This window comes from Notolepis coatsorum (genome assembly GCF_963971535.1).
Source record: "Notolepis coatsorum genome assembly, chromosome: 18".
Taxonomy (NCBI): domain Eukaryota; kingdom Metazoa; phylum Chordata; class Actinopteri; order Aulopiformes; family Paralepididae; genus Notolepis; species Notolepis coatsorum.
The window spans coordinates 31,930,681-31,950,259 of NC_140182.1; the positions used below are offsets into that span (position 1 = coordinate 31,930,681).

At 46.6% G+C, this 19,579-nt stretch overlaps 1 protein-coding gene across 1 annotated transcript; it reads right to left on the reverse strand.

Annotated features, from left to right (window-relative positions):
* Nucleotides 1-1,978: 1,978 nt before the first annotated feature.
* LOC311245190 (uncharacterized protein) lies at nt 1,979-10,864 on the reverse strand. Its single transcript, XM_084335001.1, has 3 exons — nt 10,596-10,864; nt 4,910-5,535; nt 1,979-3,843 (listed from the first exon to the last, which is right to left on the reverse strand). Exons 2-3 carry the CDS (start codon nt 5,459-5,461, stop codon nt 3,256-3,258), a joined length of 1,140 nt encoding a protein of 379 aa, XP_084191127.1. The 5' UTR covers nt 5,462-5,535; nt 10,596-10,864; the 3' UTR covers nt 1,979-3,255.
* Nucleotides 10,865-19,579: the final 8,715 nt, after the last annotated feature.

The window sequence follows — 19,579 nt, forward strand, 5'->3', positions numbered from 1 at the left end:
CAGAGTTTGTTATTTGATCCAAAGAGAATCGACTCTGTTTTACCCAGGTCTAATAATAGTTTGTTATCAGCGAGTGCAGATTCTGCCGAGTTCCTCACTTCAGACATCAGATTATGCTATGCTATCAAGTTGATATAATCGAACACATCAGCCTACCTACCGATTACCATTTAAAAACAGGCATGCAATCTGGAACAGATTGCATTTTGAAAGTAGCCTCCTTGAACCGCCGTTCACCGCGGAGATAAAACAAACGTATACCCCGCAAAAATAAACACACCCCACAAAGATTAAGAAACACTTTTGAAACAATCCTCTGGTGCCTTTCCCATAGTAAAACCCAAATAAGGGCTTGATTGGAATCCAACGATACAATTAAAAAGGCTCCATTCTTGTACGGAACAGATGTCACGCTAAACGGTTACACCTGCCCCAGTGGGACTCTGACTCAACACTGGACACCGCCCAGCTTCTTCCAGCTTCTTCCCAGTGTGTGTGGGCCGTTTCCAAGAATGTCTCATAACGGAGGGAACGCTTTGGGACCTGGCAGTTATAAACATCACACTTATGCATGTTTTTTCTTTAAAAAAATGCACACATGTGCACCGGCACCCCCCCCCCCCCCCCCCCCACACACACACACACAGACAATCAATCAATATTTAGTATGAGTATTTTACGAGTCCTTGCAAATATGATCCTAAAATCAATCGTTTGCACAAAATCTCAAGATAAACATACATTGATAACGTACATTTTTAATATAGCATGAATACCCTCGAGCAGACACTTAGTTATTTAGTAACGACATGAAAGCGGACATAATGGAAACAAATGCAATAGAATCCATAGGTGTCCGGGACATAATGTACACGCTAGTGCAAGTGTAAACAGACGTGTCCCTCGCGGGAGGGTTCCAAGGGCCAGGATTTCTCAAGTTAGCCAGATGACTAATAACGGTCATGAAATAACTAAGTGTTATTCCTATTGAATGATGATCCGTTAGTATGGCTAACTGCAAGGCATCTGTAAATCTGCTATTATACCAATGCTTCATTGAACAACTTAATCAAAACAAACAAACAAAATAAAAAAATTGGTCTCTTTGAATATTCTTTTTTTCTCACGCTTTGTTGTAGTAGTTGATATGTTCTCCTATTTTCTGTTGTGTTGGAATGTTGTGTTTTTTATGTGGACCTCCAGATAGAATACCTGCTGCTTCTACAGGGGTTCACGAGGGATCCGGGAATAAAAACATTTCATAATTACATACAGTTCTTCACAGTTATTGGGGTATAATATGGCTTATAATATAATATAATCAGCTAATCTTGCTTCTTGAAATGTCCCTCTTGATAAACCATCATGGTAAAGAAAGCTTTAGAGACAGGGACCTCTCCTGGTTAAAAGGGAGAATGCAACATTGTTGATTCCATCCAGGTGTCAGTAAAAACTGAAGCCGGTGGTAAAAAAGGAATAATAGAACTTCGCTAACTTGCTAGATATGTCAAATAAACTGATACCACAGTCACAAAAAAGGCGGCCGGTGGTTTCAACAGTGACCTAGTGGAGCACAGATACCAATTCCAGGCCAAGCAGTAACTCAATATCATCAATATTATTTATTGACCATCAACAGGATTGTATTGTGATCAAATTATATCATACCACACCACAAAAACCTCTTGGAAATTTAGAAAATTGAGAATTACAGAATTGAAATCATAACATTACCATGTGGTAATTTTTTTTAAATGACTATGAAAGACATAATTCCATACGAATTGTTGCTTATCACAACATAGAAGTAACTTCCTAATCCAAAGCATGTTAAAGACCCATCAAAATATAGCATATTTAAGAGCTTTTTAAGACTATTTAAGCGGGAACCACGTTTATTGCGTGGTTCTACATAATTTGACCAGATAAACATTTACATCGTTTTTTTTATGTAACAGCCCATTCAAGGATGCCCCCCCCCCCCCCCCCCCCCCCCCCCACACACACACACTATTTCACATAGCATATCCAAAAACAGTACTATAAAAAAATACGGACTCCTGCTCAGAATCGGCAAGAGCTCAAGATGAAACGCATATAGTTGGACCGCAAAATAACAAGTTATCAGTGCACCTCTACAACAAACACAAAGGAGGGAGGTGTTCAGGATATTTAACCCTTTCACTACCACACTACAGAAGGTTAACCCTTTCACTACCACACTACAGACGGTTAACAGTCTTTGGTGTGGTAGTGAAAGGGTTAACCCTTTGCCGTGTGACAGTGAAAGGGTTAACCTTCTGTATTGTCACAGTGAAAGGGTTAACCATTTGCATAGTGCGGTAGTGAAAGGGTTAAGGTATCTATGCTTCAAAAAGAATAACTCCAACCCTTATCATTCAAACACTCGGCGTCCATGCCCATCATCACACACCAGACCAAATACAACGTCCGCTTCCGTTTTCTCACCACGCATCCTGGGGGGGGGGGGGGGGACCACAAAAAAATCAAGTAAAAAATGTCTTGTTTGGTGCAGTACTGGTCCGGCACCGGAATGAACCCTGATTAGCCGCGCTGCATTCCTGACCGGCTATGATTAGAATGACTTAATATGGGCTTAATATGGGCTCCGGTGAACGGCCTTTAGTACTAACTAAGAACCATTTCAGAGTTGCGATCAGTATCAGTTTAGCCTCGCAGGTCGTAATGATTTAAGTGCAGAGGGTGAGATGCTCAGCATCCTGCCCCCTGAGAAGCTCTCTAATCTTCTGATGTACCGTCCAGCCGTACACTGCCACTGAGGTGCACCGCAGCATTTTCACACTCGTATCAATGCTTGCTGTATGTAAAAGTAAATACGTTCGGGAGTAGTGGACTGCCCACCGTTTGATTTGGCTGAATTTAAAGTGATTGGTCCAAAACCCTAGAAAACGTCACAAGCCATCACTCTTTTCAACGCCACAGGGCCTGCTCGTAACCATGGCGACCTGGCGCTGGCGACTCTTACTCCTTAAGTGTCCTTTTCCTCCGGCACAGATCCTGGGTGGATGCGAATACACAGCCTAGCGAAACACAATAGGAAATCAGCGTGAAACACCCTCAGGGTGCTAGCTGTCCATCGTGACCTTGTCCACGTTTAGGGCGCAGTGGCCCAGGGCAACAGCAGCTCACTGTCCAGGTATGGGAGTCAACGATGGGCCTTTATTACTCTTCAACCAAAGTTCAGCCATCTCTCCAAGTATGACAGTAGTAGGCTTACCATAGCCAACTATCTAGATGCTGGACACAGTAACAGGACTGGTTAAGAATGGCAGACAGCTCCCCGTAGTGCTCTTCTCTCCAGGTGGGGAGGAGTTTCTCGTTGTTGAGGGCCTGGAGTTTGGGCGTCCCGTCCCGCAGGACGTGGTAGAGACACGGCCACCTGCTCTGGATCCTCAGCCTCGTCCTGCGGTCCAGAGTGATGCCGCGGACCATCTTCTTGGCCCGGAGCTCGCGCAGCGCGGGCAGCTTGAGGCAGGAGAAGACCAGGCCGCGGCTGGGCGACACGTCCAGGAACTCCAGGGAGAGCGACTCCAGCGTGTAGGAGACGCCCAGGTTCCTCAGAGGCACCAGGATGTGCAGAGTCAGGGACTTCAGGTTGGGCAGGGACTTGGTCAGAGTCTGCAGTGTGGAGGGAGTCACTCCCTTGAAGACCCAGAAGTATTTGAGCTCGAGGACACGCAAGTGCTGGAACTGGGCGAGCAGCGACACGGAGACGTCGGACCAGTCGAAGTGCAGCCGCATCTTGGAGATGCGTGGGCAGCTGTGGGTGAGCTTCGCTAGTAACCCCTGGAAGCTAGATACCTGTGGAAACACAAAGCCATCAATAACACAATCAAGCAAACTCTGTCTGTAGGGCAAACATTATACAATACAATTAGAATTGCGTAAAATGACAACTTTTCTTTCCAAACTCAAAATAGAGCCAGGAGTGTGGTTTAGAAGTCCTAGCCTGAATAAAGACTAAAATTGCTAATCACTTTCTGAAAAATTGGCATATTTTTTAAAGATATTTGTAACACAAATCTGACCAAAATCAGACAAATCCCAAGCCACGCTGATTGAGTCTGTGAAGGAGAGACTCCTTCGTGGGGTCTTTCATACGCCCACGTTTTATTGTAAATGTTATTGTAAATCGTTTGAGCAAGTTTGTAGGCTATGTCAGGTTTGTCTATATTTCACTATTTGTGCGTTACAATAATTCAGCGCTACATTAATTTCAAACCTTGAACAGTAACTGGACATGTCTCGTTTGTCAGGCGTTAATTGATGCAGGTGCTCTTGATTAGTTTATCAACCAAGCCTCGATTTAAAATCAGGTGTGTTCATGATGAAGGAAGTTATGTTTGCCTAGTACCTGCCAAGGGATGTTTGTAACTTGCTTTTTATGGACATTAAAGACTTTTTGTAAGAATGCTTCTCTTTATGTTTTAAAGCCTTTCAGTGCATAAGGTATTTGGTTAAAGGAACACGCCAACATTTTGGGAAATTAGCTTAGCGTCTTCTCCAGAGAGAGACAAGAAAATAGATACCAGTTTCCTCTCTGTGCGTTCAGTAGAAAGCTATCTGGCTGCACGTTAGCCTAGCTTAGCACAATGAATGGAAGTGGACATGTACAGGTAGCCTACGCATTGTCCAACTAACACCTCTCCCGAAGGCTACTCGTACATGTCCGCTTCCATTTATTGTGCTAAGCTAGGCTAACAGGCAGCCAGATAGCTTTCTACTGAACGCACAGAGGAAACTGGTATCTATCTTCTTGTCTCTCTCTGGAGATAAGCGAATTTCCCAAAATGTTGGCATGTTCCTTTTAAGCCTCGTCACAGGATCCCACCGGGTCCGGTTCAGGTGTAAACGTCAAAACTCTCACCTGGTCCATCTTCGTGATGCTGTCCTGGTGGGAGCCGGAGCTGGAGTGGACCCTGAGGTCCAGAGGCTCCAACAGGGTGAAGGTCCAGTTCAGGTCCAGGTGGCTGAGGTCCCTGCAGTGGATGTCGTCCAGCAGGTCGCTCAGCAGCTCCCCCCACTTGTTGCAGCGGTCCCCCAGGTCGAAGCTGGCCTTCAGGGTGAGCAGGCTGGCCCGCCGGGAGACGAGGTGGTGGGTGTAGTGGTGGACCCAGGCCTTCCACCGCTCAAACTCCCGGTTGGACACGAGCAGCCCCTCCTGGCCCAGGTGGAACACCCCGCGTCGGGAGTAGTCGGCCACGCGCCACAGCTTCCACGAGCGCACCAGGCAGCTCCAGACGGCGCAGACCAAGGCACAGCTGCATTTGTCGACTTCGTTCAGGAAGGAGAGCACGTGCAGCTGGCACTCCACGGGCAGGAGGTTGAACGGGAAAAGGTCGTCCACCGCTTTCCTCCGGCTGTTCACGGGGATCAGGGTTCTCTTCCGCGGGGACATGATGATGTAAGGGGCGGTCATGGGTGGAGGGTCAGACTCTCCACCGAGAACACTTGTGGTCCGGCTTTGCCATAAAAGTCTTTGGTGTCTTGATTCTAAAGTAGAGACCGGGAAAAAGAGATAATTTAATAACATGGACTTTTTTAAACAGCAACACATTTTTTAATAAGAGTGCTTAGTTTTACGAAATATTAACCCTTTAACGTCAAGCTCGTGGGATGGTAATGGTAACGGAAAAATCAGTTAGCTGTGAAACTGGGTTAGAGTTCAGAATCAATACAGAAGGTATATTCCACTAGTGACTAGTCCCTCCCTTTGGAGATTGATTGATTGAAAACTTTATTAACAGATTGCAGAATGGGTACAACAAAGTATGGCTGAATGAATGAATGAAATGAATGAATGAATGAATGAATGAATGAAAACTTTATTTAACAGATTGCAGAATGGGTACAATACAGTACGGCTCAATACATACAATTGTTAAGGGGATGCAGACCTGAGAAAGACGTTTGTCTTGTTTCCATCAGGGTCCCCCATTTTCAATTCATATAGACATATATGACATACATGACATACAGATAGTCAGTACTGCTACATCTATACATTTATGACATACCAGATTTGCAAATACAGTACTGTTTGTGATACAGAAGGAGTCAAGAAAAGGGAGTATATACATTTGACGTAGAAACTGTACATTGGAGGTTGGGTGGGGGGGGTTGGGTACATTGGGATATTGACAACCATACTGGGTAATTTACATTGGAGGTGGTTGGGGGGGGGGGGGGGGCGGGGGGCATACTGTATAAACAAGTAACACTGTACATTGAGGGGGGGGGGGAGGAGACACTGTACAAACAAACACAATTGTACATTGAACTATTGACAAAACCATACTAGGTAAATGACTGTACATTGGAGGGGGTTGGAATGATTGGGTTAGGATATTTACAGGGGCCAGTGTTGAATTGCAGTCTCCCGTAGGTGTCCCTTGAGAGAGGTTTTGAAAGTGGGTAGTGATCCACATTCCTTTACAGCTTTGGGTAGGGCGTTCCACATTGATGTGGCATAATTGCGAAACGTGTTTAGTCCCTTATTTGAGCCGAATCTGGGTTTGACATGATTTGTGGAGCTCCCTCTGGTGTTGTGATCGTGGTATTCACTGACCTTTGGGAAGTATTTTGACATGTACATGGGTACCTTGGTCGTGTAGTGTATCTTGTAGACCAGGCCCATTGCAAGTTGTTGTACTCTGTCGTCTACTCTAAGCCATCCTAGGTTGTCGAAGTGGGCAGGGGTGAGGTGGGTTCTAGGAGTAAGGTCAAGCAGTAGTCTGACCAGTTTGTTTTGAGATGTTTGTAATTTTGTTTTTAGCGCCTTTGAGGTGCTTTGGTACCATGAGGTGCAAGCATAGTCGTAGTACCCCTGAATGAGTGCTCCTGCCAGAGTCTTCAGGGTGTTCTTGTTTACCAGAGAGGAGATCCGGTACAAGAATCGAGTTCGTTGGTTGACTTTTTTTATTACATTGGATGCCATTTTGTCACAGGAGAGATTAGCCTCTAGGATGGACCCCAGGTAGGTAATTTCATCTTTCCTTGTGACAATATTGTCACCCACTGTAACTGAGAAGCCGTCGGTCTTGCTGAGTTTGTTATTTGAACCGAAGAGAATGGACTCTGTTTTGCCCATGTGTAATGATAGTTTGTTATCAGCGAGCCATATGCAGATTCTGCCTAGTTCCGAGCTGAGGGTTTTTTCAACCTGTAACTTGTTCTTGTCAGAGACCAGCAGGGCTGAGTCGTCCGCAAACAGGAACAAGTTGCAGTCACAAGCTGACGACATGTCATTTGCATAAATTAGGAACAGTAGCGGTCCTAGTATGCTTCCTTGTGGAACACCACAGCTCACTGTGAGGGGGGGGGATAGGGTACCGTTTACCTCCACCATCTGTTCCCTCCCCTCAAGGTAGGATTGCATCCAGCTCACTGATAGACTATCAAAACCAATTGCTTTTAGCTTGTCAATCAGAATGGAGTGATTGACCGTGTCAAAGGCCTTTTGTAGGTCCAGCATGACCATGCCGCAGTATTTGCCTGCGTCCACCTCTTGTTTGATGTGGTCATTCAAATAGAGAAGGCATGTGTCAGTGGAGTGGGATGTTCTGAAGCCAGATTGGAATTCGTAGATTAGATTTTTTTCCGCTAGGTACTTTTCGACCTGTTCGTAGACTATTTTTTCCATGACTTTCGAGATGGAGGTGAGAATAGAAACAGGGCGGTAGTTGCCTGGGTCTAATTTGCTGCCCTTTTTGTGCAGAGGGGTCACCCTCGCAATTTTGAAGTCCTTGGGGACGTGTCCCTGTTTTATGGAGAGGTTTATTATGTGTGTGATGATTGGTGTGATGGCGGCTGCTGAGTCTCTGAGGAATTTGGAGGGGATGTTGTCATGGCCAGTGGCCTTGTTAGGTTGGAGGGCGCTCAGTTTATTGAGTACCTCATCTGTTGTTACCGTTTCCAGCTTGAAGTCGTCCTTGCGGACCCCTAGGTTTTTGTAGAAAGCTACTATGTGTTCTACCCCATAAAGCCCTGAGTGGGAGGGTAGTTTGTTTACCAGTGTTGTGGCTATGTTTGTGAAGAAAATGTTTAAGTAATTGGCTACATCCAGCTTGTCTGTGATGAGCGTGTTGTCAGTTTTTATGTTTATGTTTGAGAATCTGGTTTTAAGTTTTTTACTGCATCCTAGTTGATTATTGAGTAATTTCCAAAGTTCACGTGGTTTGTTTTTGTTTTCCTCAGTTTTGTCATTGATGAAATTCTTTTTTGCAGTTTTGATCATGGAGTTTACGTCGTTTCTTAGTCTGTTTCTTTCTAGTTTGAGTTCAGTCACGTGGGCTTGGAGTTCACTGCTCGTGCTTTTAGTAAGCTTTGACTGACTTTTACGAAACTCAGAGCATTTTTTGTCTCTGGTTTTCATAGCGGCCAGTATTTCGGAGTGCATCCACGGCTCAGCGCGATTTTTTACCCTGGTGGTTCTTAGGGGGGCCATGTCGTTTAGTATTGCTGAGAATTTGGTTTTGAAACCAAGCCATGTTTCGTCAACCAGTGTACCATTGAGTTCATCTGACCAGTCCAGACTCTCCAGTTCAAGGTTGAAGGCCTCGCTAGAGTAGGTTTTGAGGTCTCTAGATGTGACTGTTTTGTGGCAGCCAGCCTTTTGTTTTAGTTTTTTTCGGGTACAGAATATCATATAATGATCACTTAACCCACATGCTATAACCCCTTTATTTGAGATCTTGGACTTGTCGGAGGTCAGAATGAGGTCAATGGTAGTCTGAGTTGATTCACATACACGTGTGGGTTGGGTGATTAGCTGGCTGAGGCCATGCAGATCACAAAACCTACTGAAGGCCTTGAAGACGGGTGCATCTTTTCGTTGCATATCCGTGTTCCAGTCTCCAATAAGAATTTTGTCTACATCCTCAACTCCAGCTAAACACCCATCCATTGTATCATAAAAGCCACTATGATCTGGCGGCCTGTAGACTGTGCCAACCAGTAGGGATTTCGCCCTTTCGAATAGGATTTCCACCCATACAGTTTCAATTGATTTATGATTTAGGTCATTTCTGTTGATGAATTTGGTGTCCTTGTGTATGTACATACAGACACCACCTCCATGTTTGTTCCTATCATTCCTGATTATTGAGTAGTTCTCAATCTCTATCTCTGGATCTTTTACAGAATCGTCGAGCTTAGTTTCTGAGAAGCACAGTATGTTTGCCTTACCATTTATGAATATTTGCTTGATTTCATCCAATTTGTTTTTTAAGCTGTTAATGTTAATGTGAAAAATGTTCAGTCCATTGGCGTTGGTTATTTCATTTATGTTGGCAGGTTCGAAGTATTGTCCGTTTGTAATCTGTTCCTCTGTGTTGTTGTGGGTGGGAAGGGGGGAGGGGGGCGTCGGGTCCCGCGCCGTGTTGGAACAACAAAGAAGGGGGGAGGGGGGTGTCGGGTCCCGCGCCGTGCTGGGACAACAAAGGACTCGTTCCTGGTTGTTTTTGTTGTTAGCTCTGCTAGCTAGCCGGCTATCGGGCGTCGAGATGTTTACATCCCGCGTCGAGATGGTCGTCATGGTTTCGACCCTCGGTTCACCTCCTCTCGTCACTGCCTCACGTGTGCTCGTCTGCTGCGGCGTCATTGGGGAAGTGTTGCCGTCCGCGCAGTAGATGTAGCCACAGGTTGCGTTGTTGATGTTGTTGGTCGCGATGGGAACCTCCATCGCTTCTTGCTGTAGTCTCTGGTTCCGTGTCATTACGGGACCAGGGTTCTGATGTATGTCACCCGACATGAGCAGATATAATAAAAACATTGATCTCTTATTACACTTGCCTGCCGGGGGTAATTTCTTTCGTTCCGGATTTGCAGTAAGTACTGCGTGGATCGCCGAGGCACCGAAGGGTGGATACAAAACAACTGCTAAGAGGATGCAGACCAGAAAAATACTTTCATCTGGTTTACATCGGGGTCCCCCATTTTCAATTCATCAGGACATTTATGACATACAACTACAAGACATACAGAACTGTGTAGTAAAAAGAGATCATGAAAATATACATCCGAAGGGGAATAAACTGTACATTGGTGGGGGGGGGGGGGATTTGGACATTTACAGGGGCCAGTTTCTAATTGGAGCCTGAAGATACCATGCTTCAGGAAACAGTACGATTATAACTCTTGCTAATCATGATAATCATGTATTAATTTAAGGCTGAAATCAAGGAAACTATAAAAGAAGGAATGGTCATCACGTCACAATACCAGCGTTCTATGCTCTGCTTGGTGTCAGTTCTATTGAAGTCTGTATGGGTGATGTAAACAATACAAAAGATATACAGCTATATGATGAAATCAACCAATGACATCCGAGATAATAACCCGTTTAAATTAGGTCATAAACGAGGAGATGGCTGATCTCATTCAACTCAATGTCGGCCGAACTGAACGTTTTCAATGTGGTCAACATTTTGGTTTAATTTGTGACGTTCGCAAGCATAACGTTAGCTACTTAGCAAAAAAAAAGTAAAGAGTGTAAAAATATAAATAAAACAAAGTGGTCGTGTAGCACCACATCTATAACGGAGGAGACGTACCTTTTGACTCGTTGGATACGCTAAGATAACAACAGCTATCGGCTAACGACAGCGTTCACCTGGCTAACAGTGGAGAGAGGGATGTTTCACTATACCGTTAGAAACAAACACTTGCATGTTGCTGTGAGGCCCGCGAGCAGTGTGTGGTTTTTCATGCACGTGTCCTAAATTATAATGTAGCGTTAGACAGAACAAAACGTTACGTGAGAACCTGGGAAGAACAACATATAATAAAAGCTAGACCAGCTAGCTAACAGCTGAGCTGTGTGTTGTTGTTTTGGTTTAATGTGGCTCTCAGACGCTGGTGACGTCATCAAATAGCGTCGTGCTGGTGGACGTTACACACGTTTTGAAGTACAGGGTACCGCGGCTGGGCGGAGTTTCCTCTTCGTAAACGAGAGATAGATTTCCAGGGTAATGGGTCCTCCTGTGGCAATGCAAAGCATAAAATACTTGGCAATAATTACAATACAAGAAACAAAGTCTGTTGCTGAAAGGAAAAATAAACTCTCCACCCCCTCCTAATAGACAGTCTCTTCACCACCATTATGTATATCTCTCCCCACCGTATGTATATTCTCTCCCACCCAGTGGCACCCACCCCCTCCTAATGTACATTTCTCCTCCCCATCATATATACTCTCTGTCAGGATCTATGGAGTACTGTATATTTGCATATCATATGTCAAAAATGTAACAGTACTATATACCTGTATGTCATGTATGTATGTCCCTATGTCATAAATGTCATGATGTCATGTATGTTGTGTCATAAATGTCACTATGAATTGAAAATGGGGTACCCTGATGTAAACAAGACAAACGTCTTTCTCTGGTCTGCATCCCCTTAACAATTGTATGTATTGAGCCGTACTGTATTGTACCCATTCTGCAATCTGTTAAATAAAGTTTTCATTCATTCATTCATTCACTCTGTTTGAGATATGACTCCACTGGTCAGGGTTTTAGCCCTGTGGCCTGTCTGGCACACAGTGAACATCTCCTGGCCAAACCTGGCTGCCCCCTGGTTGAGACGGCCACAGTTCACAACCTGGCCAGACTGTAACTGGCTGGGACTGTTAGTTCATGTACCTTGGGGGTGTGGATTTTGAAAGGTTGCCCGTGCCTAGCAACCGGAGAGTCTACAAGGAATGCAAACTCAACCATACATGGTATGGCCATGCTATAGACTAGCCAGCCAGACTGAACCCAATGGAGATGAGGTGCATTCCAAGGAAGTATAGGAACTAGGAGAAATCTGACCTTCTTCTACTAGGACAAATGCAATGGAACGGCCCTCAAAGTCGGAATTCCAAGTAGGAGACAGAAGTGTTGGTCTCTCAACTATGACTTTTCTTAAAATGTAGTTATCTGATGTAATTTCAATATCAGAATCAGAAAGGTCTTTATTAGCAAGTCGTTTTTACATACAAGGAATTTGCTTTGGTCATTTTCGGTGCAACATTAACACTTTGATTGCCTAAGGTTAAATTCATGATATACCATCCGTTGCCAGCTCTATTTGTCTATGGAGAAGTTCCCCTTCTTTGCAGGGCTATAACTTTTTAAATTCTATTGCTAGATTGCCATTATTAGGGCCCATTCAATGTCCTATATGTATTGTTCAGGGTGTATGAACGTTAAACTTTTTCATTCACATATTCATACTAAAATATGATCTAAAGTATAAGTATGTTTTCATCTCTTTCTGCAGCTTTTTCCAGAACGTGATTTATAGCCCCAAATGCATTATATTGATGATCAAATACAGTTTGGTAGCGATCGGTGCCAGATGAAAAATTTCAAATGGACGTGCTTCTAGAAATTTCTACGTATCATCTGATGATGACCGGATGGGCGGGGGATCGTTTATAATTCCGTGGGCAACGTTATACCATTCATCTAATGTGGGTCAAATGTTCATCATAGCAGTTAGTGTCGAACACGGTAATACTACACGCTAAAACTCACCCCAGTCTCCGCGGGCCGTTGGGCGATCAGCGTGGGGAAATACCCGGTCCATTTCCAGGTTGTATAATAGTATATACGTCCAAATCATGTTGTTTATCAAGTTATTGGCAACGGATCGCTATGTATTGTGTTGAGCTCGAGTCCCGGGACCTATAACGAGTGCCCGGAAGTAATATGGGTGATCACCACTTCATCCACATGACTTCCTGTTTGGCGCTTCTGCCGATCGGCCACCAGATGGCGCTCTTGAACCGCTAGAGGATTGAGAGGAGCTCAGAACTGTGTGTGAAGGCTGCAGAGGGGAAATATGATTCCGATCACAGATTTTTGAAATATTGATATTAAAGACGAGTTAGGGCGTCCTCTGCAACTTTAGCATGGCTAGGAAAGACACCTAAACACGTTTTTGGCACTTAAAGTGTTAACGGACAGACAGATAATAAAATAGAGAGGTGGAGTAAAATAAAAATGAAATATGAACTAAGTTAATATGGCTATAAACTGTAAACTACAGGTGGTTAGGTGGCCGAGCGGAGATTGCGTTCGTCACCAACCCCGGAGCTGTGAGCTGGATTCGAACGTTCGAATCCAGCTCACAGCTCCGGGGTTGTCACCAGCTTGGCTGGCCGTCTGCACTAATACAATTGGCTGTATTAGAGGGTGGGAGAAGCTGGCGGGGTGGGTCCGGGTCGTTGTAAACAGCGACTCCTACAGTTCGGTCGGGGCGCCTGCTAAGCGCGGATAGGACTTGAGGGGGATAGTGTGATCCTCCCACACGCTACGCCCTCTCGATGAGAATCCGCGCTGCCAGGTGAAAAGAAGCGGTGATTGGCTGGACGTGTGTCGGAGGAAGCACGTGGTAGCCTCCACTTTCCCAGATGATCTGACTGTGGGGGGTAAGTGCGCAGCGACCAGGAAGGGACTGGGAATTGGCATATGACTAACATTGGGATGGGAGAAAATCGGAGGAAAATGGAGGGGGAAAAAGATAAAAAAACAAAAAAAAAAAAAAAAAACTGTAAACTACATTGTTTTAATCTTATAGAAGACAATTGAAGCTAGACTCTTATCAATGTGTGGTAGCCTAATATAACAGTTTCTACGGATGTATTGTGCTCAGAAACCAGCCACACAAACACCAGCTTCGTCCAGGGTCACACACTTCTCCCTTTAGATAAGCTACATATTTTACACATCTATGGTTTCTATCCTAGCTGGTGTGTGTTCATGCCAATTGACTAAAAGGGGGAGTCTCCTATTGCAAAATGGTCACAGCTATTGTGAATTGGTATGTGTTCTAGCCATGGGCGGATTTAGGATTGTAGGAGATCCGGGGCTTAGCCCAGACGGATTTTTTTTACTTCGACACCACAACCTTTAACTTATACCACCACCTTAAAGCGGACAAAAGGCACTAGAGAACACTTAAATTCACACCCTTTAATTAATGAAGCAAACTATAATAATTTATAATAATAATAATAATAATAATAATAATAATAATAATAATAATAATAATAATAATAATAATAATAATAATAATAATAATAATAATAATAATAATAATAATAATAATAATAATAATAATAATAATAATAATAATAATAATAATAATAATAATAATAATAATAATAATAATAATAATAAAGCACCTTTCATACAAGAATTGCAGCTCAAAGTGCTTCACAGCAGTACAAAAAGACAGGCATAAAATGAGCACAACATTGGCAGATCAAGAGCAATGCATAAAGTGCAGACATAAAGCATAAAATAGATAGCAGTAAAATAGACAAAGTCAAGGTAAGACATAGAACATTAAATCACATCGTTTTTCATATTAGGATCTAAGATCTAGGGTTAACTCGCCGAACGTTGAGCGCCAGGACCCCCGAAAACCAGAGTGTTGTGAAGGATCAGATTAAACCGAATATATATATTTATTTATGGATATATATTTAATAGTATTTGTATATCGTTTGATATCCCTTGTATATTCTTTGTACATATACACTGAATATCCCTTTAGTCAGGGAATTGTACCCCTCAGTTACAATTGGTCCTTCGAGCCGGAGGGTAACTAGTGTAATATTAATATAGTGTTATTAATATTGAAATGGCCTATGATGAACACTCCACGAAACGGTCCTCCTAACGTAGAACGCCCGCGGCGCAGACGACAGACACCTCAGTACTTAGAGGATTACGCTGTCAGTCAACTACCTAGCCTTCTACAGACGGTAAACGCGGTAAAAGTAGAAAGTAAAATTATGTCTGACCTTAACGACCAGGTTACCCCGACCACAGAGGCCCTAGTGGGTTCTAATGTAACTGACCAAGCTCACGGTGGGGACCAGGAGGGAACAGACATGCCTTTACCCCCCGCCAATACCGAAGAAGTAGTCCCCGACCAGCTCCGGGAGGAAGACAACCCTCCAGAGGTGGAACCCTGCACGGAACAAGATGAGGAGAGCGCCGAGGAGATAGAGCTCCAGGACTCCCCAACGAGGACAGCCAGGAGCGGCTCACCTCTACAAGCGTCTTCCCCCAGCGAGGCGGAGAGGATGCTGTCACAGGCGTTCCTCGTCAGCCTGACAGCCTCCACCGAACGCGATCGACTCCAGGGTGAACGCGATCGACTTCAGGGTGAACGCGATCGACTCCAAACACAGCAACGGAGCGAAGAAGAGCACATACGCCTGGAGATGAGACGCCTTCAGACGGAAGAGAATATGGCAAGAGACCGGTCCGATACCCAGCGCGCCGCTGACGGTGCCCAAAGAGAAGCAGAGCGCGACATCGCTCTCATCCAGCGCGAAGCCGAGCGCGACAGACTACAAGCCGAGCGCGACAGACTACAAGCGCAGCTAATGGAGCAGCTGATCACCAGGGCAACACCCTCTCCCTCCGCCAGGGGTTCAAGGGCCTCGTCGAGACAACAGTCAAGGGCAGCATCCCCTAACCGACCAAGCGACCCTGAACTTGACCACCTGAGAGAGCCTATACCCCCCGCAGACCCCCTTCCCCGACCGGTCCAAGCGAGACCCAGCTACAAGGAAGGAGCAGCATACACTGCGGAGAGGCTAAATAAACGACTACAGGATCTAGAGGACCTGACAGAAGAAGAAGAGGGAGAGGAGGAGAACCAAGCCCGACGACAGCACAGTACTCCACCGGACCAGGAGGTCCAGTACAGCCCAGGCTATACCCCCGCGGCGCTGCGCTACAGACCCCCGACTCTATTCACGGGTGAGCATGACGCACGACCAGCCCCGAGGAACAGCACCTGGACCAGCGGGCCATGGTACCCTGCCGGTACCAGCCCACAGAGAGGCGCAAGAGGAGACTCGCCTAGGAGGCCTCTCTCCCAACGCTCACCGATGTGCCAGCCATCCACGGCGTCATACATTGGCACACCGACGTTTCCAGACTTCACCCATGAGAATCGAGCACAGTACACGGAGCTCCGGATGTGCTTAGAGACAATGATGGTGGATGTCGTTGACGAACGCCACAAGTATGCAATATTACTGAAGCACCTGAAAGTACCCCGAGCGCACAATATAGCGCTAGCCTATGCCACCTCTACGACCCCATACACCGCGGCTCTAGCAGCGCTGGACCAGAGATATGGACGTATATGGGATTACGTAATCCAAGAGATAAGGCATATTGACCGCCTACCCCCAGCAACAGACAATCGCTCACTAGACGACCTGTCTATAAAAGTGCAGTCCCTGGTAGGGATGCTGGGAGCGCAACGAGAAAAGGGTATGCACGAGCTATACGCCAACTCTAACGTCGAGAGGATTTTAGAGAAGCTGCCGCCCGCCAGACAAGAGCGTTTTAGGCGGCAAAGAGACCACCGTGATCCTAACGGTCCCGAACCATCCCTCCTCGATTTAGCCGACTTCCTGACGAGAGAAGTCAGCAGCCTACGCTTGGATACATTCGTGCGGAGCACACCAAGCTCCAGAGAGGGACCTAGGAGAGTAAACGATGGAAGAAGATCAGTGACTGTCATGCACCAATCAGAATCAGTACCGAGCAGTAAGAACCACAGTACCCCCTCGAGAAAAGAGAAGTGGAAGATGGTGTGCCCGTACTGCGAGAAGGAACACTGGCTGTCACAATGTGACCTGTTCAAGAAGATGAATGCAGAAGAAGTGAGTCAATGGATAAAGTCCAACAGGCGCTGTTACCGATGTGCGCGCAGTCACATGGCAGCCGAGTGCCGCCTAAAGAAGAGGTGCAGTCGGTGTGACGGAGCCCACCTAGATGTCCTACACGACAGTAACAGAAGAAAGCCTGCACCTGCACCATCGAGCAGCACAAAGGCAAGTGTCATGTACATTGACCCCGCCAGCAGCAGCGGCGCCCAGGTGCTCTTAAAGGTAGTCCGTGTAACATTGAGCCACCAAGATAAAGTCATGGACACTTACGCCGTCCTTGATGACGGGTCAGAGAAGACCCTTCTCCTCGCATCCGCTGCGGCCCAGCTGGGACTGCGGGGGAGCGAGAACCAGATGACGATTCGGACAATAAGAAGAGATTTAAAGACGATAAAAGGCGAGAATGTCTCCTTCACTATCGCAGCAAGCGGGCAGCCAGAGAGACGGTATAGGATTACAAATGCTTTCACCAGCCAAGAAATAGGACTCTCACAGTACACCTACCCCATCGCCAAGCTGATGGATAAATATGTGCACCTGCGTCAACTACCTATCCCGCTCATAGACGGCGCCACCCCGACCCTGCTGATAGGCTCCGACCATGCAGACATCATAGTCCCGATAGACCGGGTCCATACAGGACCCAGAGGCTGTCCTGCAGCAGTCGAGACCCGCCTAGGATGGACACTACAAGGCCCCCTCGCTAAATCTCTCAACCGAACAGCAGCCACTAGCTGCCTCCACTCCAGAGTGACAGAAGAAGACACCACTCTCCTGCAGCATGTCGAGAGGCTATGGACACTAGAGACAATGCCCTTTAAGAACGAAAAGAAAGACATTCGTTCTAAAGAAGACATTTACGCCATAAACCTCCTCGAGCAAGGGACAAAGAGAGTCACAGTCGGCGGAGTGATGAGATACGCAACTCCACTCCTGAGGCGAGAGGGAATGCCCACCTTTCACGCCACGAAAGAAGCTACGGAGCGGTATCTATTGAACACAGAGCGGCGCCTAGCCAAAGACCCCGCTCAAGACCATGTGTACCGCGCTGAGATTGAGAAGCTAATCACAGCGAGACACGTAATGAAGATTGACATTAAAGAGGCCGATCAGACGACCGAATCATGGTACGTGCCGCACCACAAGGTCCACCACAACGGCAAGGATCGCATTGTGTTTAACTGCAGCTACCAGATCGGATCCCAGAATCTGAATAAAGAGCTCTTGCCCGGCCCCACACTCGGCCCCTCTCTACTAGGCGTGCTACTACGCTTCCGCCAGGACAAGGTGGCTATCAGCGGGGATATCAAAGGGATGTTCCTGCAGGTGAGACTAGTGGAGGAGGATAAGCCCCTACTGCGGTTCCTATGGAGAGAGAGGATCGGAGATGAGCACCCAGCCATCTACCAATGGGAAGTCCTCCCCTTCGGAACCACATGCAGCCCGTGCTGTGCTACATTTGCACTGCAGAAACACGTCGCAGAGGACCCAGCAGCAGATGAAGAGGTCCGACACAGTGTGAAGAACAGTTTCTACGTGGACAACTGTTTACAAAGCGTTTCGACCCAAGAAGAAGCCGAGGCTCTCCTACTCAAGCTACGCGCCTCCCTGATCAAAGGCGGCTTTGATCTCAGGCAGTGGGCCAGCAGCGACCCGCAAGTATTGCGCAGCCTCTCCCTCGCGGACAAGGCAGCCAGTAGCGAGACCTGGATGGCGACCACCCCAGGAGAAGCCCAAGAAATGACACTAGGACTAGTCTGGCGCTTCAAAACAGACTCGCTCCACTATAGACACAAACCCCTGACCACGGAGCAGGGAAGGTCGACGGCGATACCGACCACCAGACGGAGTGTGTACAGAACACTCGCCAGACAATATGACCCGTTGGGATGTATTCTACCTTACACCACCAGGGCAAAGATGATTGTACGAGCACTATGGGACAAGGACCAGGGCTGGGATGACCCAATACCCGCACACCTTGCCTCCACATGGAGAGAGTGGGAGACGGAACTCCGCTCACTCCCAGGCGTCAACATACGCCGCAGCTACTTCCCACCCACAGTGAGGCCAGAGACATGCAAGATGGATCTACACATCTTCAGCGACGCCTCCGAAGTAGCCTATGGATCTGTGGCCTACTTGCGTGCCCAAGAGAAGGGAGGAGAGATACACACCGCTTTCATCCTGGCTCGCTCAAGAATAGCCCCACGAAAGCAACAATCTATCCCGCGTCTAGAGCTCTGCGCAGCCCTAGCAGGAGCGCATCTAGCCACGTTAATCCAACGTGAACTCACCATCCCGGTGCAAAGAACAATCTTGTGGTCAGACTCTACGACAGTACTCACATGGATCAAGTCTGATTCATGCAGATACAAGGTCTTCGTGGGAGTCAGAGTCACAGAGATTCAAGAGTTAACAGAAGCAGCGAGCTGGCGGTATGTGGACACCAAACACAACCCAGCTGACGTCATCACCCGGGGAATGTCCCTAGATGACCTCACCCGTCACAACATCTACAGTGACGGACCAGAGTTCCTCAAGCTCCCGGAAGAAGAGTGGCCTACGCCCACCCCACGGGAAGCGAGTAAAGAGGAGGCTGAAAACAAGAAACCTATGTTCTGTGGATTGAGCACAGTCGCCTCCACAGACCCCAACATAGATGATTGCCTCACCCTACAGAGTGCGCAGCTAAAGACATTCCTGTGGCACCACCCAGAGATTCAGCCCACCACTGACATTTCAGCAGCTGACTACGAAGAAGCAGGACTTCTTCTACTACAACGAGCCCAGAGAGACTCGTTCCCCGATGAGCTAGACTGTCTACAGGGAGGAAAGCCCGTC